The 27964-nt window shown below is 43.2% G+C and overlaps 1 protein-coding gene across 1 annotated transcript; it reads left to right on the top strand.

Moving 5' to 3' along the window:
* Nucleotides 1-278: 278 nt before the first annotated feature.
* On the top strand, nucleotides 279-21551 carry LOC308273232 (inositol-trisphosphate 3-kinase A-like; the record flags this gene model as incomplete). The annotated part of the gene is given in 8 exon segments (XM_080710316.1): nucleotides 279-509; nucleotides 2323-2474; nucleotides 10589-10829; nucleotides 16977-17123; nucleotides 20614-20846; nucleotides 20848-21269; nucleotides 21272-21397; nucleotides 21400-21551. Coding segments are annotated over 8 exon segments (1704 nt in total).
* Nucleotides 21552-27964: the final 6413 nt, after the last annotated feature.

The raw sequence follows: 27964 nt of genomic DNA, 5'->3' as shown, positions 1-27964 counted from the left end.
AAGAGTAAAAAAAAAAATGGCCTGAACACCAAAGAACACCAAAGGATTGCTGCCCCTGTCCATCAGCATCTTCTCCCCTTGGAAAAACTCGTTGGAACACTTGGCTTGCAATGGCAATAGAGGAAAGGACCGCACGGGGCACAGAACTGAGCTGCTGGGCCTCCCCCAGCCAGCGCCCAGCCCCTGGGAGGTAGGTACGCAGGACCCGGGCCAGCAGGAGTCCCTCGAAAACAAAAGAAATAAAAATAAAAAATACAAAAAGTTAGCAGCTCCGAGCAATGAGAAGCTTTCCAGCATCCCAGAAGCGCCAGGCCCTTCGCAGGAGAACAGGAGACTGGCAGAAAGCGGAGACTGGCCGCGCCGAGGGTAAGCATCTGTCCTTCACCTGGAGAACACCTAGCATGGCGGCCACAGGAGACCGCGCCGCCCCTATCACCTGCCAGGCTGCTGCAGAGCTAAGCTGCCACGGTCTCCGCCGAAACTCGCTTGAAGCGCCAAAATACAAGCCTGTATCAAAATAAAAAATAAAAAGGGCTGGTGGTAGAGTTCAGAGGTAGATACCCCCGCCTCCCTGAGTTCAGTCCCCAGTTACACGCACACGCACGCTCACAGAATGAATTACTGTGCCATCTCTTCATTCTCTCTGTCTCTCTCTCCTAAATCGTGGAGATACCTCTCCGGGACTTGGGAGATAAGAGTCCTGAAATTAAGTACCTGCTTCTCAGGTACTGACAATTTTATTCTCTAGGACTAAGTTTTTACACTCTTTGACAACTATGCTAAAATCATGACTTCGTGAGAAAGAAAACATCAAAGTACAATCGAGAATGATTGATACAGAACATACGTCATATGCTTACAAGATACAATTATCGAAGAGAAATTGTAGGAACCGAGAGGAACAAAGCGACCTGGTTAAAAATTATTACAAATGTGATTGCGCTCAGTTCCTGCTCTCACCGGTGGGCCGGGGGCACCCAGAGTCTCGGAGAGACTTTTTCGGAGTTTGCCTTTCGGCAAACTGCCTTATCTCTCTCGGAACCTTTCGCGCCTCAGGCTTCGTCCATGTCCTCCATCACTAAATCACACCCCCTTGCTCCCACTATTCACTCAACTTCTTCCAATAAATTCTCCCTAACATTTGTATGGTACTTTCTTCTCCTTCTCTTCTTACAGAGAGAAATTAAAAGTACAAGGACTTCTAAGTTGAAATCAGACAAAGTGTAAACTTGGGATTCTGAGGGGTCAAAGTTCGTCTCAACAGGTAGCCAAAAGTGTGAACAGCTGGCCCGTACGGGGATCGAACCCGCGACCTTGGCGTTATTAGCACCACGCTCTAACCAACTGAGCTAACCGGCCAGATGACTAAGGGGTTTTTTTGAAAAGTTGTTAACAAATTTGTTGACATTTTTTGTGTTTATGTAAACAAAATTCTTCTTTCCCACCCTTTTCAAAAGACCTTTTCAAGCCACGCCACCTTTAGTGAGGAGCATATTAACTCCTGCTCAGAGGCTTTTCAAAGTCCAAAGCTGGCTGTCAGGATGCATCCTGACTCCCCTCCCATGGCCTCTTGGTCCCGCAGGGCTGCACAGGTGCGCCAGGGAGCAGGATACTGGCTAAGTATGACCCTCCCTCCCCACCGCTTCCTCACGGTCCATCCTACAGAGCTACAAGGACTTCTAAATTGGAGTCAGAGAAAGTGTAAGCTTGGGATTCTGAGCAGTGGCGAGGCTGGGTTCTAAGGAAGCTGGAAATGAGGGGTCGAAGTTCGTCTCAATAGTTGGCAAAATGTAACCAAATACATTTTGGTTAGAGCGTGGTGCTAATAACGCCAAGGTTGGTTACTAACCCGCGGCTCGGAGGCGCAACCCAGATATGCGCTTTAGTCCCTGCTCAGATCAACTTGGAGAGAAACTCCTGCGGCCTCAGGAAATCTACCCCTGGGTGTTTCTGGTTTGTATTGTTTCTTCTTCTTCTTCTTCTTCTTCTTCTTCTTCTTCTTCTTCTTCTTCTTCTTCTTCTTCTTCTTCTTCTTCTTCTTCTCCTTCTCCTCCTCCTCCTCCTCCTCCTCCTCCTCCTCCTCCTCCTCCTCCTCCTCCTCCTCCTCCTCCTCCTCCTCCTCCTCCTCCTCCTCCTCCATGTATTGCTGAAAAACGCCTAATGCATTTTCAGCGACTATGTTGATGTAGCGAATAATGATTAAACCTGACATTGCGCAAAGAAAAAATATTAGGCTTCAAAACTGAGTATTCATCAGCTGTGGATCAAAGTTCACTAGATTCCCCAACGGTGCTGGATTTGTCTAGTCTCCTTATTACCTAGTGTTCAAGCTCTGATGACTCAAAAGTCACAGGAAGAGAAACGAATACCGCTCCAGCAGTCACGCATGCTCGTGTACAACTGGACACGTTTTATACAGCCCTGATCCCCACACATAAAACTTTGCAGAAGCTCAGAGATAGAATCAACCCTCAGTATGGAAAGAAAAAAAGATCACTGCCCTAAATTTATGCATGGCTTCGGCTTAAAAATGAGCACTTATCAGACAGATGGAAATCTTGGGATATGTAATGCTAAGCAGTTTTCCTAAACAGAGGTACCACTGTACCAGATGGACCAGTGCATGTTACTAACAACAATGCATGAGGGTTCTGATTGCTTCACAGGACAGCCAGCACTTGGTATTGTCAGGCAAATAAATAAATAATATCTCCTTTAAATCTCATTTTCTAATTATTGCTACTTTAGAGACATGCCATTTACTTTATATACCATAAATGTGTTAAATTTACTTGTACTTTTTTTTTTTTTTTTTGCAGTACTAGGGATGGAACTCAGGGTCATTCTACTTCTGAGCTACACCCCCAGCCCTATTTTTTTTTTATTATTCTTTATTTTGAAACAGGGTCTTAATGAGTTGTAGGGTCTCACTTTATTATTTTTTTGTGTGTGTGGTTGTGTGTGTGTGTGTGTGGTTGTGTGTGTGTGTGGGGGGGTACTGGGCGTGGAACCCAGGGGCATTCTATCTCTGAGCTACACCCCCCCAGCCCTATATTTTTTATTCTTTATTTTGAAACATGGTCTCACTCAGTTGCAGAGGGTCTCACTAAGTAGCTGAGGCTGCCCACGAACTGTGATCATCTTGTCTCGGCCTCCCAAATGCTGGGATTACAGGTGTGCACCACCCCGCCCAGTTTATACTAATCATTAATAATTTGATTTTACATATAATCATGTCATGTGTAATTAGTGATGATTTTGCTTCTTCCTAGTCTTTATACTTTTCTTTCTTTTTCTTGTCTTATTAACACTGTTTATAGTCCCTTGCACCAAACTCAAAGTTATGATAGTGGTAGACACCCTTGTCTTGTTCTTAATCTCTAGAGAACAAAAATTTGAGTAAACTGTATGTGGTGACACATACCTCTAATCCCAGTACTTGGGAGGCTGAGAAAGGAGGATCACAGGTTTGAGATCAGCCTCAGCAACTTAGTGAGACCCTGTTTCAAAAACCTCAGCAATTTAAAGAGACTCTGTATCAAAATAAAAGATAAAAAAAGTTGGGTGAGTAAGGAGTGTGTAACTCTGACATAGAATGTACCTGGGTTCAATCTCCAGTACCCAAAAAAAAAAAAAAAAAAAAAAAAGCTTAACATTTATACTAATTCAAAATATACTTTTTTTTTTTTTTCTGGGCATGGTGGCACACATTTGTAATATCAGTACTTGGGAGGCTGAGACAGGAAGATTGCAGTTCACGGTTGACCTTAGCTACTTAATGAGGCCCTCTGCAACTCAGTGAGACCCTGTTTCAAAAGAGAATAAAAAAATAGGACTGGACATGTCGCTCGGAGGTAAAATGGAATCCACACAGGGTGACAGTGGCCTGCCTTTGTAACCCAGGTAATGCAGCAGGTGGGCGAAGTCCTAGAGACGCACTGGAGACTCCATGCTGCCTGGAAACCTCACCTGACACATAAGACTGAGAGGATGAATCCTATCTTAAAATACGTAGACCACAATATGTCAAGAGACTAGTTTAACATGGAGAAAGACATTGCCTGCTGCTCTTCTCTGACTTAAGAATGGCTCCCAGAAGAGGGCCATAATAAAACCCTTATAAATTATATATGGGTGATTCTTTCAGACTTCTAAATAGGAATACTCCTCTAACATTTAGAATATTAAAATAAAATAAGCATTATATGCAACAGTTTAAGTTCTAACCTCTATTTACGAGTTTGCTTTGTCTAAGAAAAATTTTACCCTCGGGGTACCTATATCATTTTCATATAGGAGATAAAGTCCTACTGATAACATGGGAAAATCAGGGCCTGAAGATCAGCTGATAAAAATGTGGACAGGCCCTTATTGTATGGTCCTAACTACTCACACTTCTTTAAAACTTGCAGGTGTCAGCCAGGCGGCATATGCATGTAATATAGTACTTAGGAGGCTGAGACAAAAGTATCACAAATTCCATGACAACTTAACAAGACCCTGTTATTTTTGTTTGTTTTTATTTTTTGGTGGTACTGGGGTTCCTGGAAACCCTTCTACCTCCGAGCTACATTCCCAGACCTATTTTTATATTCTTATTTGGAAACAGGGTCTCTTAAGTCAGAGAGGGTGGCTTCGAACCTACGCAATCTTCCTGTCTCCACCTCCCAAACGAACAAGACCCTGTCTTAAAATTAAAATAATAGCTAGGCATGGTGGAGCATGCTTGTAATCCCAGCTGAGACCAAAGGATCACACCGGTTCAAAGCCAGCCTCAGCTACTTAGAGAGGCTCTCAGCAACTTAGTGAGACCCTGTTTCTAAATAAAATATAAAATAGGTCTGGGAGTGCAGCCCAGAGATAGAAAGCCCCTGTGATCCTTCCCAGTACAACAACAACAACAACAACAACAACAACAATAATAATAAAATAAAATAGTAATAAAAATGGCTGGGATAATAAAAATGTCTGGTGGGGGAGGTACAGTTCAGATGCAGGATTCAATTCCCAGTGCTAGGTTAAAGCAAGATATCACATGCTGTAGGAAGGCTGAGATGGGAGGATCATAGATTCAAGGCCAGCCTCAGCAAGACCCTGTCTCAAAATAAAAAATAATTATAGCTGGGTGTGGTGGTACACACTTCCACACCCAGTATTTAGGAGGCTGAGACAGAAGTATTTGGGAGGCTGAGAAAGAAGGACTGCAGGTTTGGGGCCAGGCTCAACAATTCAGAGAGGCATTCTGCAACATAGGGAAACCCTCTTTCAAAATAAAAGAATAAACCAGCAGTGGTGGCACATGCTTATAATCCCAGTACTGGGTTCGTGGCAGGCTCAGCTACTTAGTGAGGCCCTGTTTCAAAATGAAATTTAAAAATTGGGCTGGGAGCTGCTGGGCGTGGTGGCACACGCTTGTAATCACCGCGCTTGGGAGGCAGAGACGGGGGTTGCACAGGTTCGAAGCCCCTGTTTCCAAATAAAAAGTATAAAATAGGTCTGGGAGTGTAGCCCTGAGGTATAAGGGTTTCCAGGAACCCCAGTACCACCAAAACCAAAACAACAAAAAAAATTGGGCTTGGGGGTATGTTTAAAAAAATACAAAATGAAAGAATAGAATCAGACTGGGGTTATAGCTTGGAGGTAGATATCTCTGGGTTCCATCCCCAGTACCACAAAATAATAATAATTATGTTAATAATTATTTATTAAAGGTGCTGGGGTCTTAGCTTGGAGGTAGAATGCCCTTGGGTTTAATCCCTGGTACAAAAATTAAAAAGGTCGGGCGTGGTGGTGCACGTTTGTAATCCCCACACTTGGGGAGGCTGAGACAGAAAGATCACACAGGTTTGAAGCCAGCCTCAGCTACTTAGTGAGGCTCTCAGCAACTTTGTGAGACACTGTTTCCAAATAAAATATAAAATAGGTCTGGGAGTATAGGCCGGAGGTAGAAAGCCTCTGGGTTCTACCTCCAGTACCACCAAAAGAAAAAAGAAAAAAAAGAAAAAAAATAAGAAAAAAACTTACAAGGCCGGGCGTGGTGGTGCACACTTGTAATCCCCGCGCTTGGGAGGCAGAGACAGTAGGATCGCGCAGGTTCGAAGCCAGCCGCGCTGGCTTAGGAGACCCTGTTTCCAAAAATAAAATAGGTCTGGGAGTGTAGCCTGGAGATAGACGGGCTTCCAGGAACCCCAGTACCACCAAAAAAAAAAAAAAAAGAAAAAGAAAAATACTTACAAGTGTCAAGCTGTGGGTCTACCACACATAAGTAAAAAGAGCACCACCACAAGACAACCCTTCTGACCCTTTTGGGGATCTACAGTCTTCCCACTGAAGGACAAATCCACCACCACCACCAAAGACCAAGCAAAACTATGACTGTTGCTAAATCCATGTAGCTTAGCCAACAAACTTGCTCCATAAAAATGGGGGCACATTCTGTGCCATGGGGATGGCTGTGGATTTGCAGAAGCCAGGGTGGCCTTATTTGACTTATAATTCCTTCCAGGACATGTCATTCCCGCTTGTCAGCAGAGCTGCAAAACTAGGACATGGTAAAAGCCAGGCACTTTGTAAGGAGACCCCTTGATGATTTCACCTCAGCTGCCTTCATCCCAGGAGCTGCTTCCATCAATGCAGAACCACAGGCAGAGGCCCTGATCAAACCCCACAGACCATCAACCTGCAAGGTGGTCCTCTAAAATCACATGGCTTTAGACACTTTAATGATGAAGGAGGAAACTTGGGTTCTCATTAAGATAGAGTGTGTATAGTTGAAAACCCCAACTACTCAGCTGGCCGTGGTGGCACACTCCTGTAGTCCCAATACTTGGGAGGCTGAGGCAGTAGGATTGCAGGTTTGCAATCAGCCTCAGCATTTTAAGCCCTCTGCAACTTAAGGAGACACTGTTTCAAAATAAAAAATAAAATAGGGGAGAGGTATAGCTCACCCCTAAATTCAATCTGCAGTACCAAAAAAAAAAAAAGAAAAAAAAAACAGAAAAAACCCAACTACTCAAAAAAAAGTCCCTGAAGCAATGAAGGACCTAAACAAACATATTGCTGCTGCTGGGACCTTGGCAACAGATCCTTTCAGCAATTGGGTAATGCTTAGCTAGGTTGTTTTCCTTTCTCTTCTCCTCTTTGGGAGATGTTTAACATAGTACATTTGTAAGACTGGTACTTATATTATTCTCACCAGCTTGGAAATGCCTCTGTTATAGCTTCAGGAAAAAGCAAGAGAAACAGGGTTTCTTCTGATAATAAGTCTTCCATCCCAAGGCGCCTGCAGCACTCCCTATCAGCAGTAAGTAGTTACAGAAGAAACGGCCTTCAGCCCCACAGAAATGGGATGGTGGTGACCTGAATGAAGTGGGATTTGAAGAAAGGCCCAGGCACTCACCTAACACCACTGGGCTCCATCTTGCCTCTCTGGCGCCTTCTTCTTCTTCTTCTTCTTCTTCTTATTATTATTATTATTATTATTATTATTATTATTATTATCTTTTTTCTCCTTTCCCCTGCATTCTCCTGGGTCATTCTCTTCTGCAGTCACCTTGGGGTTCAGGAGCAACAGGTCTGATGGATAAACATCATAAAAGTCAACATTATACCCAAAGCAACAGCAACTTTCTTCTAGTGGACAAAGCCCCAACGGACCTATCCTGAGACAAGATGGAATGGTCCACAACCAACGAAGATTGCCTGCTTTGGCAGCTGTTCAGTCCTTCCTGCTATGCAGACCACCAACCCTGTTCTCATTCCCCTTCCTATAAAACCTCAAGATCACTGTCAGCCATATGAAGATGGGCTAAGAGAAGAGTACCCCTTGTTTTCCTGGTATAGCTACACTAATTAAAGTTCCTTTCTTGCTCCATTCCATTACTATTTCTTTTTTGTGGGGTGAGTGGCCAGATCTGATTTGTTGGGCCCCTGGATTCAGACCTCTGGCCTAAGACTCCAGCAATACTACCATGCCTTGTGGAAAAGGAAAACTACGAATGGATCACCTTGCTATGTAAAGAACTATGACACTGAAGTGTTTGCTAAAAACAAAAAATACAGCTGTCTAGTGGCACACGCTTATAATCCCCACGCTTGGGAGGCTGAGACAGGAGGATCGTGCTGGTTCGAAGCCAGCCTTGCTGGCTTAAGAGTCCCTGTTTCCAAATAAAAATATAAAATAGGTCTGGGAGTATAGCCCGGAGAAGGGTTTCCAGGAACCCCAGTACCACACACACAAAAAAAAATTTTATTAAAAAAACACACAATGAGTTAAACTAGAAGAAGTTTATTGTAAATAGCAGCCTGGGCATGGTTGTACATGCTTGTAATCTCAGCTATTGGGAGGCCAAGACAGGAGGATCTCAGTTCTCAGCCAGCCTCATCTACTAAGTGAGGCAGGCCCTCTGCAACTCAGTGAGACCCTGTTTCAAAATACAGAATAAAAAATAGAATAAAAAATAGGGCTGGGGGTGTAGCTTGGAGGTAGAATGTACCAGGTTCCATCTCTAGTACTGCAAAAAAAAAAATAATAATAATAGCAGCTATGACCATGTGACCAGTTACAGAAAAGGTGACTGTAATTGTATTTCCTAATTTGTTATGAATACTTTTGTGTGCATATATTAAACAAATATCTTTTTATCTTTTTCTTTCCTCTTAGTCCTTTATTATGTAACGTAAGTTTTATTGACTTTAGACCAGTGTTTTTTTTTAAGAAGTTTATTAGAAAGATACAAATACAAAGGATAGGTACAGCTCCATACCAGACTGGCATGGAGGGGTGACTCGAATGAGTACACCCTAGACCAGTGTTTTAACACTGCTAATTTTATTCTATAGTATTTAAGTCACAGGATGCTAGAAGAAGAGTGAATATCATGCAAGGACTTTAATTTCTTCTGGGAAAGGGATTAATGTGTTTTCTTTCTTTTCTTTTTTCTCGTGTGTGTGTGTGTGTGTGTGTGTGTGTGTGTGTGTGTGTGGTACCAGGGATTGAACCCAGGGGCATCCTACCTCCAAGCTATACCCTTAGACCTATTTTATTTTTTGTTTTAAAATGGCATGGCTAGGTTGCTGAGATTTGCTAACTTGCCAAGGGTGGTCTTGAACCTATTATCCTCCTGTCTCAGGCTCTAAGTACTGGGTTTGTGCCACCACACTAAGCTGAAATATAGTTTAAGGAAATGCCCATGTGTGCCTAGGTGACCAAGGACAGATTGATAATTGATAATTTTGTCAAGGTGATGAGTTAAAGGACACCCAGATAACTGATAATGTATATTTCTGAGTGGGCTGTGAGTGTGTTTCTGAAAGTTTGAAAGAGTTTAGTATTTGTATCAGTAGATTGAGTTAAGATCCCCACTCACCCTTGTGGACAGCCCTCATCCAATTCCTGGAGAGCCTGGGGCAGTACACACAGGCACGGGAGCAGGAATCCACTCTCTCTTCTGCAACGGGGTCCTCTTTTGCTCTCCACCTTCTGATCTCCAGATTCTCAGGCTCCTGGATTACAGAATGTACACCTGCAGCAACCTCTCATGGCCCCACCTACCACCCCTCAGGCCTTCAGAGGTGCACCTGGTCAGCCACTGCTCTCCTGATTCCCCAGCTTGCAGAAAGCATATCCCAGGATTCCTTGGGCTGCTTAATTGCTCAAGCCAGTTCTTAGAATGAATAGCCCTAATATAGAATGTGCTCATTATGTGAGAGGAAGGCTGAAGACAGAAAGACCTATGGGAATATTCATGTTTAAAAAACAGGAGGAGAGAAAAGAGCTTAGAAGAGGAGGAAGGTCCCACAAATTAAACCCAGGTGAGACCGGATGAGCAAAGTAACTTGTAATCCCGTATTTCAGGGAACAGGTCAGGATAAGTGTCATTCTCCAAACATGGACGTTTGTTTATTTTCTGGTGAGATGGTGGAAGAGGGGATGTGCACCTGTTTATGCCTGATGTTCAGTGCTGCTTGTTTCAGAGTCGTGTTTCTATAATCAGGACACTTTTTATAAACAGAGCGCCCAGGTTTCACAGGTGGTGCTCAACAACCTCCCTGCAGGCCTTCCACGCGATTCTGCACATTTGCGAGTAAGACCACTGCACCGAGCTGAGCCCAACACCTGATTTTTCTGCGTTTTTGGTTTTGTCCCCCAAAGAGCTGAGGACTCTACCCCACCCTTCTTCTTTTTTTTTTTTTTTTTAGGGCAAAAGGGCGGAGGTTCCTCTAAAGCGCCACACTCCCGGCTATAAGTTCTTTTGATTGAAAATCCGTTTTGCCTCGAGAGTCCAATTTGCGTCTGGTTTTGTGATTTTTTTTTTTTTTTACCGTGTTTGGAATAGACCAAATCTCCTTCATCATAGGAACAGCTGCACCATCGCCATGCAAAATATAATGATTTTGATGCTTTTTGTTTAAAGAAGAGAGAGAGGGAAAAGGGATACCACGGGAGTACCCTGAAACCGGGAAGGGAAGAAAACATGCTCCAGGTGAGGCTCGAACTCACAACCTCGGCATCACCCGCACATATACTGCTGTATAAGTACCGCGCGCTAACCGATTGCGCCACTGGAGCATGCTTTCTCTTCCTCAGCCCCGCGCGCTCTACAGCGGCGGAGCGCGCTTTGTCAAGGGGCCTCCATTCCCTAGTCGGACCGGAGAACCAGCGTTTCCCGAGAAGGATGGGCCTGCCGCCCTCCGCGCCTTCACTGCAGGAACAGAATGATTTCCGTGCCAGACGAGAGCTCTGCGGCGGAGCTCAGCTGCGTCCGCGTTCCCGGCTCTCCAGCCCTCACCTGCAGGGAAGGCGCTTCCACACTCCAGCATCTCTGCGCGTGGGGTTCCCCCAAACCCTCCCTGCGCCTGCCTGGACCACACCGCAGTCTCAGCTGGACAGGCGCCTCTCAAGGGAAAACACCCCGGGCGAGTTGCACTCGTTTGTGCAGTAAAGTCGAGACCGCGAGCTCGCCCAGCGCCCCTTCCCGTCTAGACCTTCTTTAGATGCGCTGCAGATCGTGTGTCTCTGACACAAGCCGCACTCGTTTCATGTCTGGGGCCTCTGTGCGTTATTTACTCGTTTGCTTGGGTCTGGGCGGAAGTGTAGCTGTCAAGGTGTACAGAGAGTTTAGATGATAAAATATTTAATAATTTCTGCCATCAGGAAAAAAAAATTGTATAAAGAGGGGTCTGGCCTGCCAATTCCTGACTACATAGCATCTAAGGAACAAGTGGGAGAAACAGATTAGTGACCAAGTTTCTCCATAAAAACGAAGGGCTTCCACATCCAGACAGCTATTGCATTGGTATTTGGGTATCCTTACGTGTGTTTTAAATAACACCTGGAAGTGAGGAGCTGGGGCAAGCAGGGCAGGCTCCTTAGTAGAAAGCCACCTCGCCAGAGAAAGTCCTCCTTCCCACCTCGATCCCACTAGGAGGGACCCCTGAACCTCTGGAGATGACTGGTTAACAATAGCGCCTAGCGGATAGGCGAGCTTTCCAAGATGTGAGGGTTTGAATGTTTTTGCCCCTTCAATCTCGTCACACTGTGGTCTGGTTGACCTGAATCAGCCCAGTATTAGTCAGATAGATAGAGCCTTGTCGGCAGAGGAGAAAGATGCTGTTGCTTTGAGGGGCAGTTTCAACTCATCACAAGATGTTCATCCCTCATACCTGTTCCCAGAATCCAAGGTGACTAACTCAGAGCAAAGGAGACAGATGCAAAATGTAGACCTAAGAGAAGAGTCCGGTTTTTTTTTGTTTTGTTTTGTTTTTTTGTGTGTGTGTTTGTTTGCAACAGCATCTAAGTCCCTGTTGCACCTTGAAGTGATAACAACTTCCCTGGAACCAGCAGGACCTGGAAGAACCAGCCCAGAGCTGATAATCGAGCAGATCCTAGGACTGCTTAACCACACACATTCCCTCCTTCCTTATCTAACCCTAAAACTCTTATTGATTCCCAGGAAGATAGAGCTAAGGATGCTGGTCCCTGCTTTCCAACATAGCTAGACTAGATGACAGTCTTTTTCTACCCCATCATTACTTTTTCCATTTGATTACTGGGGGCAAGTGATGGACCTGGTGTGGTGAGGATCTCCAAGGTTAGGCCTCCTCTGGCCTAGGACTCTGATGACAGGTCTTGGTTTCTGGGTGAGTGGTAAGGGATTTAATCAGATATCAAGGGTAAAAGGAATAGAAGAAGAAAACAGTGTTTCCTCTCTCATCTCGGGGCCTTTGAGTTAATCTGATGTTGGAGCTCAAAATATGACATTCCAAGATGGATGTGGTGGCACACATTTGTAATTCCAGTACTTGAGAGGTTGTGACAGGAGGATCACAGATTAGAGGACAGTAGTGAGACTCTCATGATCTTAGAAATAAGAATAAAATAAGATGGGGTCAGGGGGTGACACTCAGATGGAGAATTCCCCTGGGTTCAATCCCCAATACCACACACGCACACACAAATAAATAAATAAAATTTAAAAATCTGAAGACTGTAGCTTTGACATCCTGCAAGAACTTAGAAGCTGCCTTAGAATCAGGTCCCTGTGACTCATTTTCCCCACCCCCACCCGAAGCACAGGGAGGCTCACTGGGACTCCCTTCCCATCCTGAATTACCATTATCTATGGCAGAGAAGACAACTGAGCAACATTGCCATACCTAGATGGACTTCTCCCTGTCTTGGGGATCATTAAAAAGTAGTGTCTGCTTCCTTGGTCCATTCATTTTCCCTAAAATAATTCATTATCCTTCAAAATTATCTGTTTCATTCTCTGAAGGGAAAGAATGCAGAAACTTCTGAATGGTGTTGGGCTGGTGACTGATTGGCACTTTGTGATTGCCTCTGGGCACATTGGTAGGATCTGTGTATCTTTTTCTCCTTGGTAATCAGTCCATTGTCAGTTCATTCCAGAGCCAAGGGAAAGCTTTCCACACCAACAAAAGGCAGATCAGCAAGAAACAAACAAAACACTGTATTTATGCATGGGACACACATGCGTCCAGGAGTACTCAATGACCAGGCAGTAATTCAGAGGGCTCATTAGGATTTACAGCTTACGAACCTAACTTAGGAGGCAAAAAAAGGTACTTAGGAGAAAATAAATGGCTTTTTGTAGAAAAATGGGTCTGAGATAAGGTGGAAGATAGGATAGGCCTAATATAGTCCTAAAAAGAAAATACTCCAAAAGGTAAATGACATTCACAGGCACAGCTGTAGGGGAATGATTACAGCCTGAGTCATGGGTCTATCAGGATCATTTTGTATTTCATAGCTCCGTGCGTGTGTGTGTGTTACTGGGGATTGAATCTCTGAGCTACATCTCCAGCCCTGTTTGTGTGTGTGTGTGTGTGTGTGTGTGTGTGTGTGTGTGTGTGTGTGTGTCTGTCTGTCTGTCTGTCTGTCTGTCTCAGCCTCCCAAATGCTGGGATTACAAGCACATGCCACCATGCCCGGCTTTCAGGATCGTTTTTGGGGGAGTGAATTTGGCCTCTGCTTCCATTTTGCATCTGTCTCCTCTGAGTTTGTCACCTTGGCTTCCAGAAACAACAAGTCTGATTATAAACATCTTATGATGAATTAAAACTACTTATCAGGCAATAGTGTCTTTTTCATCCCCAATGACAAGGCCCTGCCTAACCAATCCCAAATTTTTGGTCAACCAGACCAAAAAGCGACCCAGACTGCTCCACTGTGCACATTTCCGGTCTCCTCATTGTATAATTTGGGAGCTCATGTCAGCATCCCAAAAATAGGGCATGAACCCCTAGTCTCCTTTATCTCCCCAATATAGCCATACTGATTAAAGATCCTTCCTTACTTTTCACCTTGAGTTTTTCCATTTGGTTTTTGGAGTGAGTGATGGATGGATCTGGTTTATTAGGACTCCCAGAGTTGACCCTCTGGCGCAGTACTCCAATAACCAGGGGGAAGCCTGGAGATGATTGCTCTTGCTGTGAGGGAAGGTGGCCTTAGTTCTGGTCATGGGGTAACTGCTTCCTTTGCAGTCTCATCCTGGAGCCCCCTGCCTGCAGGGCTCACTCTTGCTGGAGTCAGAGAAAAGGCCAGGTCAGAAAGGCAAGGCTGTGGCCTCTCATCATTTTTGGGGTCTCAACAAGACATCGACTGGTCTGGAACAGGACATTATAAAAGCCGGCAGGTGACAATCTATTGATTAGGATGGCCCTGTAAATCATGAAAGCACTTTGTTTACTCTTGATTCCTTCAGCTTTGACTTGGGTGGCTTATAGGCTTTATTATTTATTATTATTATTATTTTTTTTTTTTGCGGGTCTGGGGATGGAACCTAGAGGCATTTGACCTCTGAGCTACACCTCCTGCCCTATTTTTTATTCTTTATTTTGAAACAGGGTCTCACTGAGTTGCAGAGGGCCTCACTAAGTAGCTGAGGCTGTCCACGAACCATGATCCTCCTGTCTCAGTCTCCCAAATGCTGGGATTACAAACGTGCGCCACCATGCCTGGCTTTATTTATTTTATTTAATTTTTTTAAAATTTATTATTATTTTGTGGTACAGGGGATGGAACCCAGGGGCATTATACCTCTAAGCTATACCTCCAGCCCTATTTTTATTCTTTATTTGGAAACGGGGTCTCACTAAAATGCAGAGGGCCTCACTAAGTATCTGAGGCTGTCTGCAAACCACAATCCTGTCTCAGCCTCCCAAATGCAGGGATTACAAGTTTATACCCCCACACCCGGCTTAGATGAACACTCCCTAAGTGATCCAGCGTGTCTACGTGCAGAACTGAGCATGAATCTAACCCAAATATTAGGCAGAAAGGAAACACGTAGAAAATGCAGGGAGAAATGCCAGGTTTTATTCTGGGGAGATGCTGAGGAGCCTAGTCACAGCTGGGCAGGACTGGATGGCAGAGTCCCTCAAGGTCTGGCCTCAAAGGGTGGGACGAGTCTACAGTTTTTGCAGAGCTGCTGAGGTGCAGAAGGGCAGCACCATTTCTGAATTTTCTGTCTTGCTAGATTGCCCTTTCTGATTCTTTAGCTAACAGAAAGCAAAATTTTCAATTTTCATTGATGTTTCTGATTTGCTGGCTTCTCTAGTATCCAGTCTAGGGTATATAAAACCTAAAAAGGAAGCCCAAGGAATTCATCATCTCATCATTTGGGGGGTCTCAGAGTTTCTAGTAGACCTTCCACCTCTGTCAGTGTGTCTGTATTTATACTGAAAGTCACGCCAAGGTTTCCAGCTGCACTTAGCCAAGAAAATAGGCAGCAGGGTGTCTATTCCATCAGAAAAGGAAGTTACTCTCTTTTATTAATCTGCTACTTTTATATTTTTATTTATATCATCCCACAAGTAAGAGTAAACACCAAAAACCAAAGAATCATCAACTTAACAGTTTTTTTATATTTGACCTCAGGCCCCCAGAAGTAGAAGTGGGTATTAAAACATCAAGATGTAGCCGGGCACGATGGCGCTCCTTTGTCAACCCTGCATTTGGGAGGCTGAGACAGGAGGATCCCAGTTCACAGACAGCCTCAGCTAATTAGTGAGGCCCTCCACAACTCAGTGAGAGCCTGTTTCAAAATAAAGAGTAAAAATAGAGCTGGGGTTGTAGCTCAGAGGTAGAATGCCCCTGGTTCCATCCCCAGTACTGCAAAACAAAAACAAAAAAACAAAAAACACACAAAAAAACCATCAAGATGAGCGTGTACACACACAAATATTACATACGAGGACTCTGTATTGAATGACTGCTTGAAACACTTCCCCCATGTCCACTGTAAATATAATTTATCCCACTGGCAATCATCTGCATTCCACATCCAATATTCTCTTTCGTAACACATATTCTATCAAGATTTTAGAAACATAAAAATAAAATACCACACTTAATATATAAACAATATGATAAAAAATTTTAAAGCCATGTTTCCTAAGATGAACAAGCCAAACTAATGCAACTTTATCTTAAAGAATATGTGTCTATTTTTTCCAGTGTTGCCTTTGTATTTTATTTTGGAGATTGAACCCAGGGTTGTTCTACCTCTGAGCTATACCCCAAAATTTATTTTTTTTAAATTTTGGTACTGGGGATTGGACACAGAAGCATTCTATATCCAACTTATATCCTCAGCTTATTGTGTTTTTTGTTTTTTGTTTTTTTGTGTGTGATACTGGGGGTGGAACCCAGGGCTTTCTATCTCATGGCTATGCTCCCAGACCTATTTTATGTTTTATTTGGAAACAGGGTCTCACTAAGTTGTGGAAGGCCTCACTAGGTTGCCGAGGCTGGCTTCAAACCTGTGATCCTTCTTTCTCAGTCTCCCAAGTACTGGGATTATAATTTTGTACCCCCATGCCTGGCTTTAGTTTTATTTTAAAGTGGGGTCTTTTCAGGTTGATGAGAGTCTCACTACTTGCTGAGGCTGTCCTTGAGCCTGCAATCCTCCTGTCTCAGCCTCCCAAGATATATAGGTATGTACCACTACACCCGGCTGCAGTGTTACCTTTTTAAAATAACCAATGATGCCATTGAATTAACAGGTTTTTACTAATATGTGTCAAAATTTCAGTCCTTGAAGGTTAGTGGATAAACAGTGAACATTATGGAAATTAGAGTATTAAAATTATTACAAAAATTGCGGGGCGTGGTGGCGCACGCTTGTAATCCCCATGCTTGGGAGGCAGAGACAGGAGGATTGTGGAGGTTCAAAGCCAGCTTGCTGGCTTAAGAGACCCTGTTTCCAAATAAAAATATAAAATAGGTCTGGAGTGTAGCCCGGAGGTAGAAGGGCTTCCAGAAAACCCAGTACCACTAATAATAATAATAATAATAATAATAATAATAATAATAATGATAATATATTACAAAAATAGATTTAGTTGTCAAAACTATTGGCTAAATAATTTCCTAGTAACTGTTGGTGCCTATAGACCATGTACAAGTTCAGAAACACAGCCTTTATTCATTCACTTGATCATTTCTTTTGCAGTGCCGGGAACCAAACCTAGGGCCTCACGAACTCCTTGCTGTTGTGTTGTTGCAGGCAAAGGCAGTCACCATCGAGCTGTGTCCCCAGCCCATAGTCATGTTTCAAAAATCTATTCATTGTGTATATTTGAATGCCAACTGGTCTGTGGTAAATCAGCCTTAAAGAAGGTTTAGTTCCTACTCTCAAGCAGTAATTTTAGTTAAAAAAAAAAAAAGAAAAGAAAAGAAAAGTAGTAAAGAATTATTCTTTACTAGCTACTTTTAGCATATGCTGTAATATAAAGGTGTACAAATGGTGGTATTAAAAGTCAGCTCTCATCCAGATTGAAGGCAGAGGGGTACATGACTTGAATTCTGAAGGGTGGGGAGGACGTAGCTAGGAGGGGTGAAAGTGCATTTGAGGCAGAGAAAGCAGCACCCTGTCATGATGAAGTTATGATGCATCTAGTCCCGGGAGGACTTTCAGGAGTAGGCATAGACCTAAGTTAAAAACAGCTGGAAGCTACCCTGACTGGTTGTACTGGAAATGAATCACTTTTGCTGTCCTGGTTCTTTAGCCATCTAAAGTCAAGTTTTCAGACGTAATACGGTAAAGTGTGTCAGATTGTTTCAAGAATTCAAAGTTTATTTTTTTATTTTAGGAGTTTATTTGTGACCATTTTTATCTAACAACAATAATATTGTTATAAATTTATTATTATTATTATTATTATTATTATTATCATCATCATCATCATCATCATCATCACTGAGGATTGAACCCAGGGGCATTCTATCTTTGAGCTATACTCCCAGCCCTATTTTATTTTTATTTTGAAACAGGGTCTCACTAGATGGATGAACGTCTCACTACTGGCTGAGGCTGTCCCTAATCCTGCAATCTCCCAATCTCAGCCTCCCATGTACTGGGATTACGGAGTGTGATCCACGTCTGGATCATTATTAATTATTTAATACAAATGTCCTATAGGATCCAGGCGTGGTGGCGCACGCTTGTAATCCCCGTGCTTGGGAGACTGAGACAGGAGGATCGCACAGGTTCAAAGCCAGCCTCAGCTACTTAGTGAGGCTCTCAGCAACTTAGTGAGACCCTGTTTCCAAATAAAGTATAAAATAGGTCTGGGAGTATAGCCCAGAGGAAGAAAGCTTCTGGGTTCTAGCTCCAGTACCACAAAAACAAAACAAATGTCCTATAGGGAAGCTTCATCATTTTTCTTTCTCACTTCGATTTTTTATTTTAACAATTGATGTAAGCCATTCAGGTGTTATCACTGGGTGTTTTGTGGGCAGCTTAATTCCAAACAGGAGGTGATAAATTGAGAGCAGGAGGATTGGTGGTTTCATATTTTTGAAGCATCATTAACAGGCCTGTTACCCTCTTTGTTCCTCTATATTAGCTGACTTTGTTTCCTTGGCCTTTAGGTAATTTTTATACCTTCTACAGGATTTGCAAACTCATTATGCATTCTGGTTGTATTTCATTCAACAGGTCATTATTGAGCAGGAACTGGGGCTCATTCTTTGCAGAGCTCTGAGAGACCAAATAAAATGTGCTTCCTGTCTGCAGGAAAGTTTAGAGTCCATTAGGTAAGCATGATAAAGTTGATAATTTCTAGAGTCTCTTTAGACCAACATGGCTAAATTAGTGAGGACTCTAGTTACAAGTGATCAATACTCAATACAAAGATACATTTATTAGTGTTTTATGTTGTCACTAATTACATCAGTAGTTCTCCAGGGCTCTCCACTGCTGAATTGCTGGTATCATCAGTTCAGAGAGGAAAAGAGCTTCATTTCCATCTATCAGATGAAATTTTACTTTCAGAGTTTCTTATTTTGCTAGCAATACTTTCCTGTATTCTGGGGGGAAAGGGGTTAAATGGGAGCCTTTTGACTTGGACAATTATTTTCTAGCTTTAGGATATGGCACTTTTTAAAAGGAAACTCCCTCAAAAGCTAACAACCAAATACCTGAGCAGAAGTTCCAGTAAGATTTGAACCTATAACCTCTGCTTTATAAGGTCAGCACTCTAATCCCTGAGCTACAGGGATCCAAGCACCCAGTGGACCACTCCTCGTCCATAAGGTAATTGTACAGTTAAATCTGCTTTGAAGTTTTGTTGGGTCTCTAGAAAATCTGATGTTCTACCTAATTCTTTGAATTTTCCAGGCTGTGGCTAAACAAATCCTTTTGTTCTCTGAACATCTCTGATTAGCTTCTGGTTTTGTTTTGTTTGTTTGTTGTTTGTTTGTTTGTTTGCTGTTGGCCCTATGCTCAGTTTTGCAGTCCTTTTTGCCCTGCTTGACATACCCCCCAAGTTTCTGGTTGTGAATCCGCACTTTAGAAAATAGGTCATGGTCCACCTTTCAACATAAACACCACCCTTTATCCCTCTGGCAAATAGGAGTTTGTCACGTAGGTTGTGTGTATGTGTGTAAGCACATATAGTATATAAGTATATAGGTATTACATATCCATATGGAATATCATACAGGTTTTATAAATTTTAGAAAAATACAGCATTTAATAATGGTAGGAAGCGAGGTATGGTGGCACATGCCTCTAATCTCAGTACTTGGGAGGCTGAGACAGGTTCAAAGACAGGTTCAAAGACAGCCTCAGCAAGTAGTGAGACTCTCATCAACCTAGTGAGACCCTGTTTCAAAATAAAAATAAAATAGGGCTGGCTCTTATTAACCTAGTGTGACCCTGTTTCAAAATAAAATAAAATAGGACTGGGAGTGTAGCTCAGAGGTAGCATGCTCCTGGGTTTAATGCCAAGTGTCAAAAAAGAAAAGAAGAATGCTATGAAAAGTCATGAAATACCAGACTGAAAAGAGCAGAGTGCAAAACTTAATAACATGATTTCAGTATTATTTTAGACATACTTGTACAGAAAATATTTAGAAGTAAATATATGAACATAGTGGTGACTATTGGCTCACTTCTAGATTTTTAAGTTCTCTATAATTACAATATAAAATTTTTAAGTTGTAAAAAACAAAAGACGCTAAATCATTATTCTTGATATTTGGGTTAGCCTTCCTTCTGATAAATATGATCTGAGTACCCAAATAATCCAGGATTCAGTATAGATGGAACCTGTTCCTTTAACTCCAATTTCACAGTCATATTATATTGTAGTAATATCTATTTCCAGGTATTCCAAATACTTTTAACTTATACTCAGACTTTTTCATTTCTGCAGAAATCATACATAGACATCAAGAACTATAGGAAGCTTTATTGCAAAAGTCTAGTGCAAAAGTTTAGTGCAAAAGTATGTATGTATGTATGTATGTTGTATGTAGCTGGGCGGGCATGGTGGCACCTGCTTTTAATCCCAGTACTTGGGAGACAGGAGCATCTTAGGTTCACAGCCAGCCTCAGCAACTCAGTGAGGCAACTAATATGAGGCCCTCTGCAACTTACTGAGACCCTTTTCCAAAATAAAGAATAAAAATAGGGCTGGGGATATAATTTGGAGGTAGAATGTCCCTGAGTTCCCTCCCCAGTACCACAAAAAACTATGTATGTATGTATTAAATATACATTGTGAATTTTTTGTAGTGATGTAATTGCATTTAGTAAAAAGAAAAATAGTTGCATTCAAAAGATTAAAATCTGCAAATTATAGCCGGGCGACAGCGAGAGCCGGAGCCGCGGCAACTTGCAGCTGGAGGCCGGCGAGGACGCGGTGCAGAAAAGCCACTGGCAGAAGATCCGGACCATGATGAACCTGCCGGTCATCAGCCCTTTCAAGAGGCGCTACTCGTGGGTGCAGCTGGCGGGGCACACGGGGAGCTTCAAGGCGGCGGGCACAAGCGGGCTGATCCTGAAGCGCAGCTCGGAGCCCAAGTGCTCCTGCCTGGCGCGGCTGCGTGCCCGCCTTCCACGGTGTGGTGGAGCCCGACAGCGAGAGCTACTTGCAGCTTCAAGACCTGCTGGACGGCTTCGACTGGCCCTGCGTGCTTGACTGCAAGATGGGCGTCAGGACCTACCTGGAGGAGGAGCTGACCGAGGCCCAAGAGCGGCCCAAGCTGCGGAAGGACAGGTACAAGAAGATGCCGGCCGTGGACCCCGCGGCACCCACGGAGGAGGAGCACGCGCAGCGGGCCGTGACCAAGCCTCGATACATGCAGTGGCGGGAAGGCATCAGGTCCAGCACCACGCTGGGCTTCCGCATCGAGGGCATCAAGAAGGCCGATGGCTCCTGCAGCACAGACTACACGACTACGCGGAGCCGGGAGCGGGTGATTCGGGTCTTTGAGGACTTCGTGCAAGGAGACGCAGAGTGCTGAGGCTGTATCTGAACCGCCTGCAGCAGATCCGGGACACCCTGGAGGTCTCGGAGTTCTTTAGGAGGCACGAGGTGATTGGCAGCTCGCGCCTCTTCGTGCACGATCACTGCCAACGCGCCGGCAGTGGCTCAGCGATTTTGGCGAGACCACGCCCCTGCCTGACGGACAGATTCTGGACCACCGGCGGCCCTGGGAGGAGGGCAACCGCAGGGACGGCTATTTGCTGGGGCTGGACAATCTCATCGGCATTCTGGCCAACCTGGCCGAGAGATGAGGCGGCGCCCTGTCCCCACTTGGGGTGGCAGTCAGACAGATGTGGACCTTGCTGTGACCCCACAGTGCATGCCAGCAAGACGGAAACCCCTGCTGGGCGGGTAGTGCGTTCAGTCCTGCAGGACCAGGTGCCCGCCGCTAAGGGAGTTGGCCTCCCGCACGGCCCCAGTATTCCCAGAACTGAATGACGCTAATGTACAGAATGGGAGGGGGCAGCGGGACCCTTCCTCCAGCTCTTCTGAGGCAGCTCTGTGCCTCTCCACAGGGGCCAGATAAACATTTTACTTCACAGATCCACCGGAGGATCGCGGCTCACGGACAGCCTCAGCTACTTAGTGAGACCCTCTGCAACTCAGTGAGACCCGGTTTCAAAATAAAGAATAAAAAATAGGGCGGGGGGTGCAGCTCGGAGGTTGAAAGCCCCTGGGTTCCATCCCCAGACCTGCCCCACCCCCCAAAAAAATCTACAAATTATAATCTACTTTAAAAAATATGTTTCCCATTTAGTTTTAGAGTAACGGATGCATAAGTTACAGATTTAAATGTGATAACTTTCTAAATTTAAATGTGCCATACATTCTGGTCTTTACAGTCTATAGGAACTCAGAGGTACTCTTCCCTGTGGGAATTTGACATTGTTTCTACAGACCCCAGGATAGCATTGAGCTGGACCTGCTGGATCAGTACAAGTCACAAAGATTAAAGTGACCCTATGCTCCAGGTCAGTTGTAGGCCGGGTAGGTGCGAGGAGGTTGGGTTCCAGTGAGGGGCAGAAATGAGGAGTCGTGGAGGCTCCCCGCTCTTCCCCAGGGCGGTGAGAGGGACTTGGTTCTGCCCTTAATGCTTCTATTCTCCTGCCTTTCCATTTCGCATATAAATAAACTACAGATGGCTGGACGCTCAGGTGGAGACGGATATTTAGGCGAGGGAAAATTAATTTGGGTTTTCATAACTACAGGACCAAATTCCTAGAGAAGGAAGGGAAAGCCACCAGTTCCAACCAGTTGGGATTTTCACATAGGTCTGCCTAAGGGGTCGTGGCTTTGTAGCGGATGTTCCAAGACTTTCTTTCGAAGCTAGGGGAAGAAGAGATAATGAAAGGAACAGAAAAGAAACCAGAGGAGGAAAGGAACTGCTTAAGAAATGGCGAGACCCAAGCCTTTACACCCACTTTCATGGTTTCTTATCTGGAAGAATTGACCCACTGAGAAAACAGTTTACAGACATAACTATCAAGCAGTCCCAACCACGATGTACTGATCCACCCTCCAAAGGCCTGGCCAGGGCCGGGTCCCACAGCCACACAGGCCCCTGCGCTGTCTGGGGCCTTGCGGGAGCCTTGAGAAGCCCTTAGCCCGAAGGTGCGATGGGAGGCACCAAGGAGAATCTGAATTCTAAATATGTCCCTAGAAATCAGGGTATCAGATATCGAATTCTGAGAAAGGTTCTTCGTTTCAGCTTTCTTCACTAAGCTACAAAAATGTAGACGTCTTAGTGATATTTATAGATGACCATTTGGGGAAGGAAATGTGAGGCGACTCAAGATGAAAGGCAAAGCTGCGCAAGAGATGATGGAAACCAGAAAGAAAAAGATATAGTAAATAGGACCTATGTCAACAGAAATTCCTAAGATCTAAATAGAAAACAGGCCTATCAGGTAGCAGAGTGGCGCAGCGGAAGCGTGCTGGGCCCATAACCCAGAGGTCGATGGATCGAAACCATCCTCTGCTAGTATATGCCTTGACATTTTTCTCAGAGTGCTACATAAGAATTCCTTTCCAAGATTTGGATTCTTTCAAATCTTAATGATGAAGATTAGCCATTGTCTAGCACATTGGAAAAAATATGACAAGTTATTTCTGGTCCATATGTGACTGAATCACTACCTCTCTGCAGAGATTAAACGTTTAACTCTTTAAATAGCTGCTGACCGAGGCCACGACTTTGAACTCCTTGGTCTTTAAATAGATGGAGCTCAAATAAAACGTGAAGTTAAGATTTGGGCATAGTGACACACACCTGTAAACCCAATATTGGGAGTCTGAGAAGAGGATCGCAGGTTCGTGGTCAATCTCAGCAATTTAGCGAGGCTCTCAGTAACTTAGTGAAAATATGTTTTCAAAAATAAATAAATAAATAAATAAATAAATAAATAAATAAATAACCTGAAGTATACCTCGGAGGCAGAATACCCCGAGATTCAATCTCCAGCACGCCCCCCCCCCCCGCCCACGCACACACACATCAAAAAAATTCAGAGTTAAAAAACAGAATGGATCAGGATAAAGGTAGACTTCACGAGTGGCCGGGAAGGCAGGGTCCACAGAGCCTGGAACTGAGCGCGGGGGAGTGAAAGTTGAGGCCGCCAAAACAGACATGAATGGAGCAGAAAAGCTGGGGGGAAAAAAGTAAGAAAGGAATGTGGAAATTAGGCCCAGCAGGCTGAAAAGGGCAGAGGGAACCCTTGTTGGAATGGATTTTAAGTCATCAACGGGAATTCTCAGAATTGAACAGGTGTCTGAGACTGACTTCCCTCCTCATTCTCCCTGCAATATTTATTACACATTATTTAAACAAATAGTATGGGAATTGGAAGGAAACTTGACTATAGTGAAGCATGGTCCAGCGCCCTTGGAAACCCCAGTACTTTCTGAAATCTTGTCTTTCTGGCACTTTGGTGATTAGTCATTCCAAATCATGGATTACATAACACTTTTAGGGCCTGGATAGCTCAGTTGGTAGAGCATCAGACTTTTAATCTGAGGGTCCAGGGTTCAAGTCCCTGTTCAGGTGATATTGCTGTTTTTGTATCAGTAGACAACAGGTGACAGCGCCCTCTCAGCCACAGAGTGGCTTGTCATCTTAGTTACCCTTTCCTTTCCTTTCCCACTTATTAATTGAAGCACTTCTTCCAGAGGAAATATGAAAACCCAAAATACAAAAATAATTTAGTGGAAAAATTTCTGGGCACTTTTGTTGGGATGATTCATTAATACTGAGAGCAATTTGACCTTTGCAGAGTCCATGATACCTTTTTATTTTGACCAGCTCTTCATAACTCTTTGAATATATTTTCTATTGTTTGTTCATTTATTTTTTTACACTTACGTAAAACAAAACATTTTCAAATGTAATGTTACATTAAAAAATGAACAGATATACTTCACAAAATGTTGGACCCCTTCTGGTTCTCTTCCTTCCTTCCCTCCATCTTTCCAACTGAGTCCCATCTACCTCTAGGTGATCAATCTCAGCAGTTCCTGGTTTATCCATCCTGTATCTCGTTTTGAATCAAAAAGCAGATACCTACTTTAAAAAACTTTCTTCTTCTTTCTTATACCAAAGATAATGTAGTACAGATATTGACTTGCACTGTTTTATGTAGCACTCTATCCTAGAAACCTCCCCGTGTTGGTTCACAGAGATCTATCTCCTCTGTTCTTTTTTACAACTGCACTAAGTAGTTCACTGTGTGGAAATAACAACCTATCTCATCTCTCTCTTATGCTTGAGCATTTAGGTTGCTTCTAATATTTTGCAATAAAAATAATGCTGCAGTGAATAAATACATTCATGTGTATTTCCAAAATCATGTAGATCTTCAAGATAATTGTTAGAATTCAGATTGTTGGAGACATTAATAAGGCATATGTAATTCTGCTAGATGTATTCAAATTGCCCTTCATAAAGCTTTTTCTAATTTGCATTCTGATCAGAAATAAATGATAGTGACTGTTTCTATAGCCTTGACATTATTATTATTATTATTATTATTATTATTATTTTGCCAATCTGAGAGTAGAAAAGTGGTATCTCCATGTAGTTCCAATGTTCAAGTCTTTATTTTATTACAGACTATGTCAATATATCAGATTTTAGCCTGGCGTGGTGGCACAGGGTCTGTAATCCTAGTACTCGGGAGACTGAGACAGGAGGATCACAGGTTCCAGGACAGCCTCAGCAAGCAGTGAGACAGACTCTCAGCAACTTAGTGAGACCCTGTTTCCAAATAAAAATAAAATAGGTCTGGGGGTATAGCTTGAAGGTAGAATGACCCTGGGTTCAATCTCTATCACCCCCCCCATCAGATTTTAAATACATATAGCTTTTTTCCTGAGCTCTCTTTCATATTTTATTAATTTAAGGCCTTTTTCCAATCCTGTAATGCAAAACTTACCGTCAGAGATATGTTCTGGTAATTGCATTGCTGTTTCCAATTTTCTGTTACCTCAAATTGTGAAGGACGGAGCTTGGCTGTAACTTCAGCTAGACTATTTCTAGAAATGCGATTTCTGCTACTAAAAGAAATAAGCATGCACTTAATACCAATGCTGTAAAAACCTAGATTTTAAGACTAAGAAATTCTACCTTTATTTCATGTAGAAATGTGTATGTGTGCACGTGTGTGTGTGTGTGTGTGTGTGTGTGTGTGTGTGTGTGTGTACCCATGTTGACAGAAACAGATGAAAGGCCTCTAACTCACATTGATCTGAGAAAAAGTCGCAGGGAAGGGTAAATCTTGCTGTCATCCTGTCAGTAAGCTTGAAGAGGGAGGACATTATGAGTGGAGGAAGATTTTAAAGTTTAATGCATTCTTTACTGCTAATAAACATTTATTTGCTATTACCTAACCGTATTTGCAGCAATGGCCATAGACTTTTGCAGGGGTTTTAGATTTGCGAAGTAACATGGAAATATGTTTTATGAAATCTTATATAACAGTTCTACCTGAACATTGGTCGTTTCCAGGAATCCCCTTCAAAGAGAGAGTACGGTGTGCAACACATGGATGTCCCTTCTGTTAAGTTTCTTTAGAACTACAACTATGTCTTCCTCGTTAGTATAGTGGTGAGTATCCCCGCCTGTCACGCGGGAGACCGGGGTTCGATTCCCCGACGGGGAGGTTGTCTGTGTAATATTTTTGTCCTCTGGAGCAATAGCAGGTCCTCTTTAAGAGTCAGCCCTGCTTTTGTCTGTTTTTATTTGCATTGACAAGGCTTAATCAGCTCTTCAACACTGTAATATAAATCATAAGTTCCAGAATGGGACTCTGCTACAAGAAGTGAGATAGAAAACAAGATAGTGGTACAAATAATAGAAAGGCAGAGGTCCATGAAAGTACAGCAATTGTTCATTATTATTATTGAGAGTAGAGCATAAATATCTAATGCAACATTTGGTGATAATGAAAATATACTAGAGCAGACAGAAAGCTCTAGTACAGCAATGTAAATGAAACCCTGAGTAAGAATGAATAAGGGGTGAGAGAATTGTAGGGCCAAAAGAAGACACAGGAGATTGTCAGATGTCTCACCAGATGTGGGGCCTCCCTCAGTCATGACAGATTTATTTATTTATTTATTTATGGTGGTACCAGCGCGATCCCCCTGTCTCCGCCTCCCAAGTGTGGGGATTACAAGCATGCGCCACCACGCCCGGCATGACATAACTATTAATGGAGGACCTAAACCCATCTTTTTAAATCATATATATATTCAAAAAGGTCCATAAGTCTTTCACTCTCTATAATAAGGAAATTCTTATTCTAATGTCGTATTAGATGTCATATATAAAAAAATACAAATTCTACCATAGCCGCCTGAACAGGGACTTGAACCCTGGACCCTCAGATTAAAAGTCTGATGCTCTACCGACTGAGCTATCCAGGCTCTGAGAGATCACTTCCCTTCATACTATCAATAATGTAGTTCCATAAGTGTTTTCACGTTGGGAAGAACTGGGAGAAATTGTAGCTTCCTTCCAGGAGTACTAGAGTCTTCCAAAAGTGTAGCTCAGCCACCTAGACTCAATATTCATTGAGTATAAAAATAAATAAAATGAGTGTCAAAGCCGGCCGGCCTGGTGGCACATGCCTGTAATCCCAGTACTTGGAAGAATGAAACAGGAGGATCACAACTTCAAGACCAGCTTCCTCAATTTAGTCAGAAACTCACGGAGACCCTCTTTCAAAATTTAAATAAATAAATAAATAAACAAACAAATAAATGAATAGAGCTGAGCATATAACTTGGAGATAAAGTGCATCTGGGTTCAATCCCCAGATCAGAAAAGAAAAAGAGAAAGTGAAAGGAAAAAATGAAAAAAGAGAAGGAAAGTTATTCTACTCCACTCCACTGTCTGGCCTTACTAGACATATGGTTTATAAGATGTGAACAGTAAATGGAGTCTATGCCCAGTAAAAGAGGTCTTCCTCTAAGGTCTTCCCCCACAGGAATGGCGGGCTTCTAGGACCACCTGATGCCAGGCAATCTGATTTTAAGTTGTGAGGCTGCAACAGTGTTCCCCATGTTCTGGAATAGCATAAATCATATAATACATTAAATCATACCACTACACACGAAAGATGAGTGGGGATATGCACGTATGTGTGCATATAGGCACACATATAGTTTG

The sequence above is a fragment of the Muscardinus avellanarius genome (assembly GCF_963383645.1).
Source record: "Muscardinus avellanarius genome assembly, chromosome: 14".
Lineage (NCBI taxonomy): Eukaryota > Metazoa > Chordata > Mammalia > Rodentia > Gliridae > Muscardinus > Muscardinus avellanarius.
The sequence above is the reverse complement of the archived record's forward strand: the minus strand, read 5'-3'. Positions and strand labels throughout refer to the sequence as shown.